Source organism: Giraffa tippelskirchi, chromosome 8, assembly GCF_054371585.1.
Source record: "Giraffa tippelskirchi isolate mGirTip1 chromosome 8, T2T-mGirTip1v1.2.pri, whole genome shotgun sequence".
Taxonomy (NCBI): Eukaryota; Metazoa; Chordata; class Mammalia; order Artiodactyla; family Giraffidae; genus Giraffa; species Giraffa tippelskirchi.
Genome location: NC_137282.1, coordinates 132,013,676 through 132,030,549, shown reverse-complemented (window position 1 = coordinate 132,030,549; position 16,874 = coordinate 132,013,676). Strand labels below are relative to the sequence as shown.

The 16,874-nt window shown below is 43.1% G+C and overlaps 1 protein-coding gene across 1 annotated transcript; it reads left to right on the top strand.

The window, feature by feature from the left end:
- The first annotated feature begins 4,972 nt into the window (after window positions 1–4,972).
- Window positions 4,973–14,365, top strand: USP49 (ubiquitin specific peptidase 49). Its single transcript, XM_081518641.1, has 5 exons — window positions 4,973–6,313; window positions 7,552–7,756; window positions 10,620–10,728; window positions 11,273–11,478; window positions 12,471–14,365. Exons 1-5 carry the CDS (start codon window positions 4,973–4,975, stop codon window positions 12,659–12,661), a joined length of 2,052 nt encoding a protein of 683 aa, XP_081374767.1. The 3' UTR covers window positions 12,662–14,365.
- Window positions 14,366–16,874: the final 2,509 nt, after the last annotated feature.

The window sequence follows — 16,874 nt, the reverse complement described above, 5'->3', positions numbered from 1 at the left end:
GTATGTGTAGTAAATTGAAGGGTTAAAATACCCTGCACTGTCGCATATGGCAGTGAGCAGAATCGCAGATGTTGATGATACCACGTAATTAGTATTCTTTTATGTAAATGAAGGCTGTCAGCATGTTACCATAGTGTCTACTCTCTCTGAAGCTGGAATTTATGCCACTTGGTCTCACCAAGACCAGGCAGGATTTTTCCACTATCCATAGTTAAGAACTGAGAAGAAATCAAAACGATGAGAAAGAAGAAATGGAAATCTCCCTAAAGTGGATTCTTTCAAATTTTTCCTATTTTATTTTTGTTGATTTTCTCCCCAGAAATTTTATTTCTGGTGATGAGATGCTGTTATCCATTTCAGATTGGCTAAGAAAATCTGCTAATTGAGAACTGGAATGTTCCAATTAAAAGACAAATCATATTTTCAAGCTATAAATTGTTGAAAGATTTTGGAATGTTCAGTCATCTCTCTCAAACGGGGACCTTTTAAAAAAATCTAGAAGTTTCTCATCAGAACAAAAGGCTCACACTGAATAGATTTCATTAGCTTCTTTTACTGTTTGGTGACATTAACTATAGTAGAATCCTTTTAATATTAATTACGGTTTTTAGCTCGAGCTGATTCAGATTTTTAAATATAAAGCTATAGTACCTGAAGAAGCAAAAGCCAGTATTTTGTCAGGTTTGCCTTTCCTATATGCAGATCAATCCAAGGTGTCCTGGACATTTATTTACAGTTACTGATCTACTTAATGATGGAGAACTATTAAGGCACATCTTGTTAATTCCCAGTTTCACTGGGAAACTGGGTGCCTGCACACTGGATGATATATTTTTTAATTGGAAATGTCAGGACTTTTATGACCTTCAGTGATTATGAAGGAAAAGGGGTACATGTCAGAAAAATGTAAAAGAGATTTCTTCTTTGTGCCTATGAGTATGAGGCCTTGTTCCTAAAGTGGTCAGAAGTTGTATGAGGGGTGAGTGAAGCTCATGGTCTTCCTTTGGGTGTTTTTTTTTGTTTGTTTTTTGTACGCTGCAAACATTTTAATGATTATTGTTGAGCATACATTTTGGAATTTTTTTTTACTTCAAACTGCAACAAATTAAATAAATGTTTATAATATACAAAGAAAATACAACCAAAATTTCTTGAACTGAGTATACCCAAGATTGTGTTCTTTATTCTCTATTGTGCATTGGCTTTTGCATCACTTTTGAGTGATTTCCATTTCATGCCTCAGATATGTCTTTCCTCTAGAGAAGCTAGTCTGCCTAGGTTAAATCGGTGTAGTGAGGTGCGGAGTAGCCTCGTGTCTTCCTGAATGGATTTACTCTGCCATATGGCAGGTTAGTGAATCGCTACGACAGATTTGTAACGGGAAAAAGGCTGTGCAGGAAAGGATGTGCGTGCTCAGCAGATTTATGGATCAGAAAATGAAATCGGAAGAAAGAATTTCCAGAGTGCCCTTTCCATTTGACAGCATTCCATGCAGAGGGTGTGGAATGGTTTTTTAGTGTTTTTCTATTTTGTTTTGTTGTTGTTCCAACATGTTTTGTTTTGTTTTTTGTTTTTCTAGACAGAAGCTGATTTTATAAGGTACCAGTGTTCTGGGTGTTGTGTTGCTATATTCCTATTCACAGATATACTCTCTTTTTATAGAATTTGAAGCTGTGCTGTGTTTCATGTGATAAGATCTCAGTAGCAATTAAATTTCTAAAGACACATCAAGGTTCCTCTTGGCTAAAGTGGGGATTTGTCAGGTTTTGAGTTATAAGAAGAGGCTATTCAGACATGATTCAGTGAGTACTGAATCTTCTGGAGGGAAGAAAACAAAAAGAAAAGCCAAGTGAACTAAAGATAGTATGTCCTGGTGTATTTAAATCTTTGCTACCTAATACTGCTGCCACTAGTCACTTGTGGCTATTTAAATTAAAATTAATTAAAATAAAAGTAAGCCCCTGTGTCTCACTGGCCACATTTCAGGTGCTCAGGAGACACATGTGACAGTAGTACAGTATTGGGCAATGCAGATAAAGAATGTTTCCATCATCGCAGAAAGTTCTATTGGACAGCGTTTGTCTAAGTGAAAGATCTTGGGAAATAAAATTCTTTCTGATGTCTATGAGGTGTTCTTCATCTCTATATAATTTCCTGGATTACATTCTAAGGTTTTAATGTAAAAATGAATCACCTGTAGAGCTTGTGAAAAATGGAGATTTTAGACTCCTCCCCCAAACCATCAAGTTTGGGGTCATCACCAGAAATCTGTACATATGACAAGTATCCTAAGGAATTTTGTTGCTGGTAGGTGGTTCAGCGACTACATTTTGAAAAATATCAAGTTAATGACAAACTTGGGAATTACCAATCTTCTGACTTCCCCTTTTCATTCTTTTATTACTGACTTTCTTTTGTGTCCCCAGTAATTTGTTGTAAGTATGTGTATCCAACTTAACCTCTTGATTGGTAATAAGTAGCAAAAAGAAAATTCATTTATTGACCATCTTATCTTTCTAATATGTCTTTGTTAATTTGACTATGCCCTACAAAAAGTGAATAGAAATGGTTATTTCAGTACTGTTCTGGGCTATGTGGAGAAGTAATTCTGACAGAATACCTTTGACCAGTAAAGAGGTGAGCACACTCACAAGTCTTGAAATTATAAAGGTTAAAGGAAAAAAGAAATACAACACTTGATCTCCTCTCTGAAGGAGGTTATATCTAGTTATATGGAGAAACACATCCACAGACACGACTTAAAGGGCACTTAGCAACAAGTCAATAGTTAGAAAAATAATATAGTAGAAACTAAATTGATCTGATTTGATGGAAGATAATCTAGGTTAGTTTCCTTTGTATGATGATTTAAGGATTTCTTGTATAGGAATGGGCTGGAATGGGCAGTTTAAAAATGAGAAGGGTCTCTGGTGGTCCTGTGGTATATTTGTTGAGTTTTAGCAATAGGGCCAAGCCAGAAAGGAAAACCAACTGAAGGAACTACTTAGAGTGCTTTGGATTTAGAACTTCTCTTGGGTGACCCCATCGTGATAGAACTATATTTGCTCCCAGAAATGAGAGTGGACAAGAAATGAGGTGAAGGAAGTCCACTTTATAAGAGGAACTCCCTTACGGAGAAGGCAATGGCACCCCACTCCAGTACTCTTGCCTGGAAAATACCATGGACGGAGGAGCCTGGTAGGCTGCGGTCCATGGGGTCGCTGGGAGTCGGACACGACTGAGCAACTTCACTTTCACTTTTCCCTTTCATGCACTGGAGAAGGAAATGGCAACCCATTCCAGTATTCTTGCCTGGAGAATCCTAGGGACGGCGGAGCCTGGTGAGCTGCTGTCTATGGGGTCGCACAGAGTTGGACACGACTGAAGCGACTTAGCAGCAGCAGCAGCAGCAAATGCTGGTATTGCGGGGAGGTCAGCTTTCCAAAGAGGAAAAGGTTTTCTTTTAAAATGGCCTCTTCCCTTGAAGAAATTGCTAATAAGGCTAATAGGCTAATAGAAATTGCTAATAGGCTTCTCCGATGAACAATATTGAAGAAGCAATGTTAGAAAGACCAAAAAAAAAAAATGCTTAGTGAGTTACCACTGTTTTAAAAATAAAAAGCATTTTTGCATACATTATCTGGAAGGTTTGCTCTTTTTTTTTTTTTTGGTCTCATAGTTTGGTTAAATACTGTAATAACCAGTACCACTATACCACCAAGTCAGATTTGTCTAGTTCTCTAGTTACTTATTCTTTCAGTAAGGAAGGTAAATGTTTTCCCATCCTTTTTACAAGATGTAAATGTTCTTTACAAACAGACACTTTGGCTTAGTCCCTCAGACTTACTGTAACAAAAATGCCATAGACTGGGTGGCTTATACATAACAGTTCTGGAGGCTGGGAAGTCCAAGATCATGGCACCAGATTCCATATCTGGTAAAGACTAATTGGTTCACAGACATATGGCTGGCTTTTTACTTGTGTTCTCACATGGAGGAAGGAGTGAGGGAGCTCTTTTTAGAAGCACTAATCCCATTCTTGAAGGCTCATCCCATGAGGGTCAACCCATTCATGACTTAAGCATCTTCCAAAGGCCTCACCTCCTAATACCATCATCTGGGGGAGGGGGGTTAAGATTTTAGCATATGAAATGAGGCACAAACTTGTAGACCACAGAAGACAAATAAAATGTTAGATTGAGGCTCGGTCTACCTACTTAGCCAGGATCTTTGGACACAAGAAAATAAAATTACGTTGTACTGCAAAAGACTTTGTCTTTCTTACCATTTCTCTTGCTGTCTTTTTTTAACCATATTTTGTTATCTCTACTTTGAAATACAGTGAAATTGACCTAAGATTGCCTTTGTATTTGAATGTCTTCATCTCTCCTGGTTTGTGATGAGGTCCCGGTGTCACTGGTTTGTGAGCTCTCTCTGTCTCTCCTCGCCTTTCCTCTGCCCTGTCCCTTTTTGCATACAGCCAGGACCTTGTCACGATGAGTCAGAGAGGCTTTCACTTCCAGGACATCATCAATTCAGAGATGGCTCAGAATACGGGCTTCTTTCCCCTAGTGGCCATTTGGGTGCAACGTGAAATGAGGGTAATGACATTTCTAAATCAGCCTTCCGTAAAAATTAGCTGATACTCAAGAACTAAAACAGCCTTAGAAAATGTAAAGTTACACATTAGTGGTAAAATCTGTCGTTTAGTATTTTATGATTCTTTTTTTTTTTAAGGCATTTAACTGTCTTTCTGTAATTCCCGGTCTATGCCGAAATTGCTTTTTCCTTTTATAAAACTTCCTTCCAAAGGAACCAATTTTGAATTGAAAACTAATGAATACTGAGTGGAAAATGCCGGTTGCAAGCCTTTCTCTGTAAAAATATTTTGCTGAAAGTTTTTTTTTTCTCTCTCTGTCTCTTTGGGGGCCCTTATTGTGCCAGGTTGAAAGAGTGGAGCCTTCCCTAAGACATGGATAGATGTAAACATGTAGGGCGGTTGCGGCTCGCCCAGGACCACTCCATCCTGAACCCACAGAAGTGGTACTGCCGGGAGTGCGCCACCACCGAGTCGGTGTGGGCTTGTCTCAAGTGCTCGCACGTGGCCTGCGGCCGCTACATCGAAGATCACGCCCTCAAACACTTCGAAGAGACCGGACACCCGCTAGCCATGGAGGTCCGGGATCTCTACGTGTTCTGCTACCTGTGCAAGGACTACGTGCTCAACGACAACCCGGAGGGGGACCTGAAGCTGCTGAGAAGCTCCCTCCTGGCGGTCAGGGGCCAGACGCAGGACCCGCCGCTGAGGCGCGGGCGGACGCTGCGGTCCATGGCGGCGGGTGAGGACGCCGTCCCGCCGCAGCGCGCTCCTCAGGGACAGCCGCAGATGCTCACGGCTCTGTGGTACCGGCGCCAGCGCCTGCTGGCCAGGACGCTGCGGCTCTGGTTCGAGAAGACCTCGCGGGGCCAGGCCAAGCTGGAGCAGCGGCGGCGGGAAGAGGCGCTGGAGCGCAAGAAGGAGGCGGCGCGGCAGCGGCGGCGCGAGGTGAAGCGACGGCTGCTGGAGGAGCTGGCCAGCGCCCCTCCGCGCAAAAGCGCGCGCCTGCTGCTGCACGCGCCCCGCGCCGCCGCGCCGCGCGTGCCCGCCGCGCGCGCGCCCGCCGGGCCCCGCCCCCCGCCGCGCCGCGCGCCCGCCATGGCGCCCGGCGTCACGGGCCTGCGCAACCTGGGCAACACCTGCTACATGAACTCCATCCTGCAGGTCCTCAGCCACCTGCGCAAGTTCCGCGAGTGCTTTCTGAACCTCGACCCGTCCAAGACAGAGCAGCTGTTCCCCAGGGCCGCCAACGGCAAGGCCCCGCTCTCAGGCAGGCCGGCCGGCAGCTCGGCCACCGAGCTGTCGTCGCCCCGGAGCGACGGGGCCGAGGCCTGCGAGCGCGAGGGCCTCTGCTTAAACGGTGGGAACTCCCTCAGCAGGAGCCTAGAACTCATTCAGAACAAGGAGCCTAGCTCGAAGCACATCTCCCTCTGCCACGAACTGCACACCCTCTTCCGCGTCATGTGGTCGGGGAAGTGGGCGCTGGTGTCGCCCTTCGCCATGCTTCACTCGGTGTGGAGCCTGATCCCCGCCTTCCGCGGCTACGACCAGCAGGACGCGCAGGAGTTTCTCTGCGAGCTTTTGCACAAAGTGCAGCAGGAACTCGAGTCCGAGGGCACGACGCGCCGGATCCTCATCCCCTTCTCCCAGAGGAAGCTCACCAAACAGGTCTTAAAGGTGGTGAACACCATATTTCACGGGCAGCTACTTAGCCAGGTAGGTGTGTGCTCGGCGCAGCCCTGACTGCCCACCACGCTGGAGCAGGGCTGGTATAGTATTAGGCTTCCCGTGAGTGCCTTCCCCAAGTTGTTGGCCTAACGAGGGTACGTTAGCGGTACCTTTCACAGTACTTTGTGAGGGCTTCGTAAGTGAACTTGCCTCCTGTCTTTCCAGGCAGATTTTTAGTTTAACTTGCCAAATCATTTCACTTTCAGGAAGTGTCTTTTAACCTATAATGATGATACAGTAATGTAATATTCTCACTGTTACAGTTAAGTACCCATTGCTGGCATCCCATCCCATTTGATCAGCTTTAGGAAATTGAAGAGTTTGCCTATAATCTTGGTTCCATCGTTGTTTGAAAGAGCATCATTCCTTCTAAAGCGTTTCTTCACATACAAGGGAGGGAGGTGGCTAGGAAGATGCCAAAGGCCTAAGCAACCCTCCCTCCGGTTCCCCACTACCTTTAGTTTACTTAGCCCATGTAAGGATATGAGGGAAGACTCAGGTAAGGCTTTGTGAGAACATTCAGAAAGAACTGATAGAGTTGAAAAAGTGCGCAACTTGAGAGAATCAGGTAAAACCTCTATACTACGCTACTGAGGTGGTTAGGGTTTTAAAAGAATGATGAGTAGAATTGGAAGAAAAGTTTATTTCAGCTTTTGTTTTTCAGCACGTGAAAAAGGAGTATTTCTCGGCACTTCCTCTACCTCCCTGAGAGTCTGTAGGAAGAAAGGTGCATCTGGAAAGGTTATAGTGGGGGAGGAGGTCAAATCACAAGTTACTTCGAGGCTCTTGGAGCACAGGCATCAGTGTAGGGATGCTGCTAGAAACAAAGGCAAAAAGAGAGGCAAGCTGGATTGGATGGAAGGAGCAGAGTCTAGAGGAGGATAAGAGTATGAGGATGAGAGAAGCAGACAGGAATCTGCAAATTCTCCATCTCAGACTGATGCCTTGGTGACTCCATGATAACTTCTATCTGTAATACTGTGGCACTGAATGGGAGAGAAGAGAGAAAGGGGAGTAGGTAACACTGTGCTGTGTGGTTTTCCAGTTCCATAGAGATACATACCAGAAGTAATATGCTCTAATTCTCTTAAAAGTTATGTTTATCATTTAAATACCAAATATTTTTTTGAAAACTATACACTTAGTTTTGGTCGTTCTGTGCTAGCAAAAATGAATGTGGGAAGCATGGAAGTTACATAACCTATAAACTAATCTTTTCATCCTAGGTCACTTGTGTATCATGCAATTACAAATCCAATACCATCGAGCCCTTTTGGGATCTGTCCCTGGAGTTCCCTGAACGCTATCACTGCATAGAAAAGGGGTTTGTCCCTTTGAATCAGACAGAGTGCCTGCTCACTGAGATGCTGGCCAAGTTCACAGAGACAGAGGCCCTGGAAGGCAGAATCTACGCTTGTGACCAGTGTAACAGTGAGTGCTGCGGGGAGGGTGTGGGTAACTAGAATATCAGTTTAAGGTATTTCATTTGCCCCTTTAGTCAAAAATAACACTGTAATATTGAGTGGTTCTAAAGCATCTTTTAAAGATTTTTTCCCTCCTATTTTCCTGAGAAAAAGCATATGGACATTATGTATTAAAAAAATAAAACCAAACCTAAGAGTTGGACCTCCTTGGACTCCTGCTCTGATTGAAGTTAGTTGTTATCTTGGGAGGCATTTGGAAGTATGGACCTTGAAATGGGGACTCCAAGAATGTGAGTATTTAGCTTTATAGGTTATGGGGGTCCTGCTTAAATTCATGAATAGAGTTTGATGGTTCTTATTTAGTCTAAATTCAGGTGGCATAGCCTATTTGAGGACTGTGTATCAGAAAAGTGTACTTCTATCCTGAATTAAAGTCTGTCAAAAGTGATGCTAAGAGTACAATGAAACCAAGAGAAGAAGTCATATGGTACATTGCTCCATGGCAGCTTCATCATTATTTTCACATGCCTGAAAGGTTCACATCTCAGAAGGGTCAGAAGGAAGTATTTCTCTATCATGGCTTTAACTGTAAAGTGGAATTTTTTCCATATGGTTCTGAGAGCACCTTATGCATCCCCCAACCCTGTGTCTTGCGACACTAACAATGCTTTTGCTAACCCAACATGTACACAGGAAATGCAGAGCAAATACTTTGAAGCTGATGTTTGGGGGTTTTGGCATGTAGAGATTTGGAAACTAAGATGAATGGATTGTGCAGAGATCTGAGAACAATGTGCAGCCATATTATAGTTCAGACTACAAGTTTTGGTTTGGGAACAACAATTTCATGGTAGCCCTTTAATATTTTTGCATATGGTTTTTTAAAGTAGTGAATTGTGGGAAGCCTGTTCTCTCTGAAGAATCAAGTCAAAAATGAAAAGTCACACCTGATACCATTTTGCCATTTTAAAACAAAATGTGAAATGCTGTACTTGGTTAAGCATAAACTCACCTATCCTGTTACATAGAGATAATATAAAGGCAGTGATTTAAATTGTCTTACTAGAACAGTATGTATTTTTTTCTTTTTAAAATAGTGATTCATGAAGCTTTATACTTATAGGGAACAGAAAGATGTTAACAGCCTTAAGTCTATCATTCTCAGACCTGATAGATTAGGCAAGAAACACTTTTATTTATTTTTGCAAGAAAGGATTGTTTTTCTGGTTGCCAGATGTGCCCATTTATCAGTATTTCTGTAGACAGGTTCAAATAGCAAGGAAGGAAAGCTATAGTGAAGGGATGAGATGCACTGATCTGTTGCTTGTGAAAGTTTTGAAACTATCAGTCTTCCACCTCTCTGTGTAGCCAGCTTAATCAAATGGGAGACAGAACTGATCAATCTCAACGGAATCAGTGATTTTTCTTTGTGAATTTCATTTTAGGGAAACAAAGCCAGATTCTATCTTGTCTTCATTTTAGCTCACATACTCCCTCTGCTGAGAGCAGCAGTCACTGCCAGGATTCCCAGGCAGAGAGCTGTAGTAATTTTCAAAAATCTGCTGGTGAACAGGAATGTAAAATAAGGCCAGACCCCTCTTTGAATTCTCTTTCTGCTCATGCCCTCACATATCACGACTGCCAGCCCTAGTAAAAGCTGCAATCTAGTTGCTGCAGTCTATCATGAGAAGCAATAGCTCCACAACCTATTGTCAGAGAAAGCTCCATCGTACGTCATCTGCCTGTGATTTGCTACTTTTCACAAGTGGTACAGACAGGACTTCAAATCAGATGCCAAGCTCCTCAGACACTGAGATCATGATATCAACAGCTCAGAGACAATTAGCAGACACCACAGTGGGCCATGAATTTTATATTCCTATCCCTTCACTGATTGAATTAATATAAGAGCAGTCATCAGTAAATGGTTATAGAGAAGGCTTGTGATGGAAATTAAGAGAACCTCATTTTTATTTCCTTACTGTAATTTAGAAATGCATTTCACTCACAAGTCAGTATCTTTAGAAACAAAATTGGAGTCCTGAGCATTGATTTTGGTTTGAATGGGGTGTATTTAGCCAATTGTCAGCCTTGTTCTGCATGTCTAGCGGTGCTGTTTCCAAGAAACATGTTGCAGAAAATAAGTATGGCATAAAAATATAAAACCAGTGAAGTTTATTTTATAAATATTTGTATAGGCCACAAGCAAGTCATATGGGGAAAAAATCTCTTTAAATACGCTGTCCTGTGGCAATCCTGTGCCTCTTGCATGCGTGCATGCTCAAATGCTAAGTCGTATCTGACTCTTTGTGACCCCTATGGACTGTAGCCCACCAGGCTCCTCTGCCCATGGGATTTCCCAGCCAGAAATACTGGAGTGGGTTGCCATTTCCTCTTCCAGGGTATCTTCCCAACCCAGGGATCGAATCTGCATCTCCTGCTTTGGCAGGCGGATTGTTTAGCACTGAACCACCTGGGAAACCCCCTGTGTCCTCTTACCTTTTCCCTAAATCTGAAATACATGCATTATCCCCCATTTCACAGGAAAGGAAACTGAGATTCCTTTCAAACGGTGGGAAGGACAAAGGATGCACCTTACAACTGTATCAGCCTTCTTTAAGCACCCATCCCCAGAGTGCCATGCAGTCATTTCTTTCATCTCAGCCAGAACTTCCATGGCCATACCACGTGGGCGTGTGAGGCTGGGAAATGCAGTCTTAGAGAGGATCACATTGCTGCCCAAATAAAACTGAGGTTGAAGTACTGAGAAACTAGGGGAATGCAAATTGAGTGGCAAGTCACTGTCTGCACGGCTCGAAAAGAATGAGTCTCCTCATGATCCATGTCTTATACCTTCCCAAACCATCTAGGCAAACGACGAAAATCCAATCCAAAACCCCTTGTTCTGAGTGAAGCTAGAAAGCAGTTAATGATCTACAGACTACCTCAGGTCCTCCGGCTGCACCTTAAAAGATTCAGGTGAGCTTGCTCTGGGGCATCCCAGGTGGCTGTGAGCTATGACAATAGCTACTTCAAAGGCTTTGGTGAGGGCAAATGTCTTCTTTGGTGTTGGGGGGAGAAGCCTGCTCCCTGGAGTCCTTAGGCTTTCCATGGAGTGTATGGTTCCTGCCGGGTGAGGCACGTGGATGTTGGGGGCCAGGACAGGGCTTCTGCTCTCATGGCCCTATTAAATGAGCTAGGCTGCAGTGGGTGTCTGTGCTTGAAGGTTTAATAGCCTCACTTGGGCTTATATAGAGCCATCTTCAGAATAAAGTATGAGATAATCTGTGAAAAGAAGGGTAGGAAGTAAACTACAGAGTATTTCCTGGATTGCTTGTTTAGGGATTTCTATTTTCAGAGAACATCTGAATGTGCACAGGAAATATATGTGAACACTGAGTACCCCTGCCTTGCTGTGAAAACCAAATCTAGGTTAAGTTTTCTCCAATTCTGTTTTACCTACCTCTGCCAATGATCACACATGCCATTTCTTACTGGTAAGAAGTTTATATCCATGTTCCAGGTGGTCTGGCCGTAATCACCGAGAGAAGATTGGGGTCCATGTCGTCTTTGACCAGGTATTAACCATGGAACCTTACTGCTGCAGGGACATGCTCTCCTCTCTTGACAAAGAGAACTTTGCCTATGATCTCTCCGCAGTGGTCATGCATCACGGGAAAGGGTTTGGCTCAGGACACTACACAGCCTATTGCTACAACACAGAGGGAGGTGCGTGCGCTTTACTCTGTGGGATGGGGGACACCAAAAAGGGTTGGTTTGTCCACATTTCATTCCTCTCCTTTTATTTAATCTGTAGGGGGATATTACATACATTAAAATCCAGTGGAAAGAATTTTGAAAGATGGATTCAAATTTTGAATATATCACTAAGTGACAACATATAACTCTTCTAAGAATTGACGGGAACTAACATGTAAAGGTGCTGAGCATGGTACCTAGCACATAATGGTCAATTAATGCTAGACGTTATAGCTGTTAATACTTCTGCTGCAGACCTGTTTCCTTCTTGGTTTTGCATAAACAGTATGAACTAGCTACTTTGTGGTCATATTCATACTGTATGAGTCTCACTAGTATCAGCCCATAGTAAAGCTGAGGACACTTTCTGAGCACTTACAATACTATGTCCTGATTACCTCCCTTAACATGGGAGGTGTGAGGATCCAAGGGCCCTCTGCAAGGAGCTTTCTTTCAGTCCTTGTCCCCCAGAGCAGAGCCTCCCAGCTACTGCGCTAAGGCAGGTGGGTTGTGGATGTGTTTTTAATTACCCATCTTGAACCCTTCAGCCCTTGGGGTGGCTATCAGAGTGAGCCTGTGAAAAATAACTATTCCTTCTAAGTTTTCCTTTCCTTCCATACCTATATCTGTGTACATTTCCCCTCTCCTCCCCCTTCTCTTCGCATCTCTTAGCCCCCAGTCTATCTTTGTAGAAGACCCTAATGGGCAGTGAAAAAGCCTGAATGAAATGAGGACAAAAATTAATCAATACTGTAAGCAGTATTGTGGTGGGGCTTGTGGGGCTAAAACCAATGGTTTCAGGGAAGTCTGTTGGTTTCATTTACTTATCTCTTCCTCCACCACCACCAATCAAAGGTTGGATCTATTCAGAATTTCTCTGTCCCTTTTTTCATCTCCTCATTTGCCTGCTGATTGAAATTTAAGTTGGGTAGTCATATTCTCTCTTTCATTTGGTTTCCTAGGTTTTTGGGTCCACTGCAATGACTCAAAGCTGAATGTATGCAGTGTCGAGGAAGTGTGCAAAACTCAAGCCTACATCCTTTTTTACACTCAAAGAACAGTTCAGGGCAATGCAAGAATCTCAGAAACCCAACTCCAAACTCAGGTGCATTCCAGCAACAACGATGAGGGCAGACCACGGACCTTCCCCTGAATGGGAGGCACATTATCAAGGACTGACTTGCTTTTAAACTCTTGGTATTGGTACATCTTTCCTCTTACAGGAAATAAGGTTTACTACAGGAACAGATTACTAGGTTTGCCTCACTGGGTCTAGAGCAGAAGGTGCCAGGTGACTGGTGTGCTATCACAAAATCTGTAGTCACTTTCTTTTAAATGGGTTTAGAAAATTCCCTCCTTTGTTAAAGCAAATCAAAAGGAGTAACTTCTATGAAGACTCTTTCAGCAGTTGCTTCTGAATATAGAGGGATCTGGGTGGAGGAAAGAGGGCGTGAGTTGGTCATATCCAGCTGTGTTTTCTTCCTATTATGTGATTCCCCTGCTAATCAGGACCCCTTGCAGCACCGGAAGAGCCTCCTGACGTGAGCAGCCTTCGGCAGAGCACTGGAAAGCAAGGAGGGGCCCTAGGCTGGCAGTTTGCTGGACAGGATTGGTTCCAAGGCGGGAGGTGGAAGTCAGGCTTTTTTCCTGCAGAAGTAGTCCTCAAGGGTTGAAAATTTAGAGACTTCCTTTTTTAGGAGATAGCAGTTGAAGAGTGGAAGGAGGTGCATGGAGCAAATTTCTCCATGCAAAATGGGAGGTTTTTCACGTGTCATAGTCTACCTGGCTGCTGCTGTCATTTAATCATTCCACATCTTCTGAGATGGCACAAACATCCCTTCATTCTAAAGGAGCAGTTCACATGGGGAAGCAAAAAACTGGTACATGACATGCTCTTTGTGGTACGCTGAGCCTAAGCGCACTCCTGGATACCCAGTTCTGTAGCAAACTCCTGGTTTGGGTCTAGGGCAAGCACGTAGTTTGGTTTAAATTGGTCTTTTTAGGTCAGGTTTCTGAGGCTTTCTCAGAACTCAGAGGGTGGGAGTAGGGGAGCCAGTGGTCCAGGGCTTATCGAAATGCCTGTCCCCCATTCTCACCTTGGTGCAACATGCAGCTTTTCTTAACCTGCAGCTTAGTTCCTGTTCACAAGGTGTGGGAGCTTTTGCTTTTCGAAGGCTTAGGACTCTTCCTCCTGTATGTCTGAACAGTTTATTGCTGACTGCCCTGGCCGGTTTCCTCCAAAATCTGCTAATCTCTACTGTTTCTTTACCCACCCACCCTCAGTCCATCAGAGAAAAAAAGCAAGTGCCCTGTCCTTCACTCTACTGCTAGTAAGATACATCTTTCTTTTTTAAACTGGGTCAGTTTCTAAGTGGCATGAAATTGCCCAGATGGAAGCCTTCTGCCCTGTCGGGCACCACTGAAGTTCCCTCCTCGGTCCTTCACTGCGACTGACTAGTAAAAGTGATTGCAGACCATAGCTCTCACTGTGGGAGTGCCACGGCCGCCTCAGCCTGTCACTCGGAATGCTTGTCTTTTGCCTGAGTATGTCATATTAACATTCAGTTCAGTACAGCTGTTACCTGAGGGGAGTAGATGTGAAGGAAGTTTAGGGAGGGGTGGGAAGTTGGGAAACGAGAGACTAAAGAATGAGGGGCATAGTAGCTTTAGCAATGTTGAAGGACCACATTTCCCAAGCAGATCTGTATAGCATTTGCTGTTGACCTCTTTTGAGATGAATTCTCCCACAGGACCTGCCAGACAGCACTGAGATTTGGAGGAAATCAGACAGAAAATGGCTCACCGTGATAAGGAAAGGGAGTGACTATACTTTAAATTAAACTTGCTTTTTCCAACACTGTGAGGTTTCTGTAATATTTAGCTTTTATTTGGAAGCGATAGCGTATGGCATTTTTTATGCTATTTGGTTTATATTGTCTACTGCAGGCTTCTTTGTACAAGCTTGGCCCGGGCTTACCCTCACCTGGACACTGTTTTAAAGTGTCACAGCCAGAGACTCTGATATGAGGCTATAGTCTCTAGATCCACATTTTTAAGTTGGCATCATTGGTGATGACCTTTTGTGACAAGAGAAATGCGCACTGACTTTAAAAAAAAAAAAGAGTAAAAAGGGAAGGAAAATATAAATTGTGCCTCATCTTTCACTGAATGCTCTATTTATTATTCTAGAGAAAGAACTGACAAATGGAGAAGTACTATACAGCATCTACTAAATCCCTCAGGATATCCAGGGGGGAAATAAGAAAAATAAACATCTCATGGAAAATTAAAACATCTTCAAATTTAACTTCTAAAAAGTTTTATACCAAAAATTAAGAATTAAGCAGACTAAGGACTTTGTATTAATAGGGTAAGTGCTTCAAATTAATAAAATCATTTAAAGTGAGTTGGAACAGAAACCAATACCAGAGTCCTCAGAGAGCTGCACACACTTGACGGTGCCCCTGCAGTCAGACACCTCAGGTACCCAGAGGCAGCAGCAGTAGATGCTGTTGATAAGTTAGTATTTATGGAGATTTTTATTAAAGAAAATAGTTTCCTGCTGCATAAGCCAATGGCTGTTGTGAGGGAAATGTCCCTTTGCCTTTAATTTATTTACATACTGGAAGTAGATGAATTTCTTAGTTGCATCTTACTTTAAGTCAAAACATTGTAAAGAAGAAAATAAGAACCAGGTGGAAGTTGACTAGATGCTGCCAAATCAAATCCAAGATCTCCTAACTGAACCTTATGGGCCTGCTTCTCTCCCAGATAAGTAGTTACAGCCCTGTTCTAGGAACCCTTTGTAGTTGGCTGGTGTGTTTACTTTCTGCTGTAGCCAGCCAAGATGAATGCACCCTGGCCCTCAAAATTTTACCTCAATCTAGCTTGACCCTCATACTTGTGGTTGCCTCAGAGATAAGCATTCATGCTAGTGTAAAAAAAAAAAAAAAAATTAGGAATGCCCTCAATGGCTAGGAACTGAAGCTCTTATTCAAGATGGCAGACCTCTTGCCTGCTTTGATCCAGTCCCTCTCAGGCTGATGGGGACAGTGCCGCAGTGTAAAGAATTTCCAGATGTCTCTTAAAATGTCATGAATAAAATTGGAAACTATAGAAGTGTTAATGTGTCCTATGGACTCAATAGCAGAGTTTATTTTTAACGTCAAGGTTTCTAGAGTCAACGATTGTATGAGTTTTCCACTCTAGCTATGATTAGTTCCATCCAAGTGTAAGAACTAATGAGGTGGGTTGGCAGGCAGTGGGGCACAGCCCTAGCCAGGTCCCAGCATAAACGTGAGAGGTTGACAGTAGTACAGAATGAAAACTTGGTTGGGTGTGTAGGGGGTGGGGTGGGATATGGGTGGGCAGGGAGGGAGAAATGGGAGTTTGTTTTACATACTGATAAAGCTTTGTGAACTAATTTTATACAATTCATAAAATTTGGTGCCTTGTACCTAATTATGGTTTGCATGGGATTGAAAAGATTAAGGGAAAGGATTCTTTCTTGTCATTTCAAGTGGCAAATGGGTCTGTATAGTGTAAAGGACATTTGGTATCACTTTTTAAAAACATTTCGTATCTTGTGTGTGTGAAAGCAAATTATTACCAGCAAGTTCTGAAAATTCTACTGTAATGTCCAAAACCTTTGTGTTTGATTATTCATCAATGTCTCCTTTTCAAGGCAAACTATATACCCTGTTCTTTTTTACCACCCCTTTTATGTTCCAAACATTAACTCAGGCCTTTTTAAAATCAGGCTGGGAGGGCTTCCCCTTCCTAAACATATAATATATCCCTATCTGAGGTTTTATCTTTGAAGTGGAAGGGTTACTTTTCCAGCTGGTTGGGAGAGCACAAATGTTCAGAAAAAGGTATTTTAGTTTTTCTAATTCTAGGCAACATATGGTAGAAGTCAAACAAAAACCATTCCTCCTGAAGTGGTACCTTCATTAGTTTGAAGTTCTTTTGCACCAAGTTTCAGGAAGCAGTGTAAAACACAATCCCCCATATGTGAACCTTTAGATTGTAAGGCAAGCCAGTGCACTGTGTAATATGCAAAAAAGAAGGCTCAAAGAACCTGTCCCAGCAACCCAGTCCCACTGACGGGGATGGTACTGAGTAGCTGTGGAAGAGAAGACCCGGCCTACTCACCTGCAGGGCTGTAAACAGCGTGTTCCTTTTACTCCCACCTTAAGGTTTCCACTGAGCTCGTGAGTCTTCACCAAAGGGTATTTAAAAAGCTTACTCAAAGCACATTTGATAATTTGGTCCCTCAGCCTAATGACTGGCCTAATTAGGTGAGGAGGTTGTATCTTTGGAATAAAACCGCCCATGGCCACTTAGTTTCCTTACCAGGTAAGTAT

Excerpts from the sequence above, each read along its gene's own strand:
- USP49 (XM_081518641.1), top strand. The coding sequence starts at position 4,973 with ATGGATAGATGTAAACATGTAGGGCGGTTGCGGCTCGCCCAGGACCAC. Across the intron at positions 6,314-7,551 it reads ACGGGCAGCTACTTAGCCAG|GTCACTTGTGTATCATGCAA; the intron begins GTAGGTGTGTGC and ends TTTTCATCCTAG. Across the intron at positions 10,729-11,272 it reads CTGCACCTTAAAAGATTCAG|GTGGTCTGGCCGTAATCACC; the intron begins GTGAGCTTGCTC and ends TCCATGTTCCAG.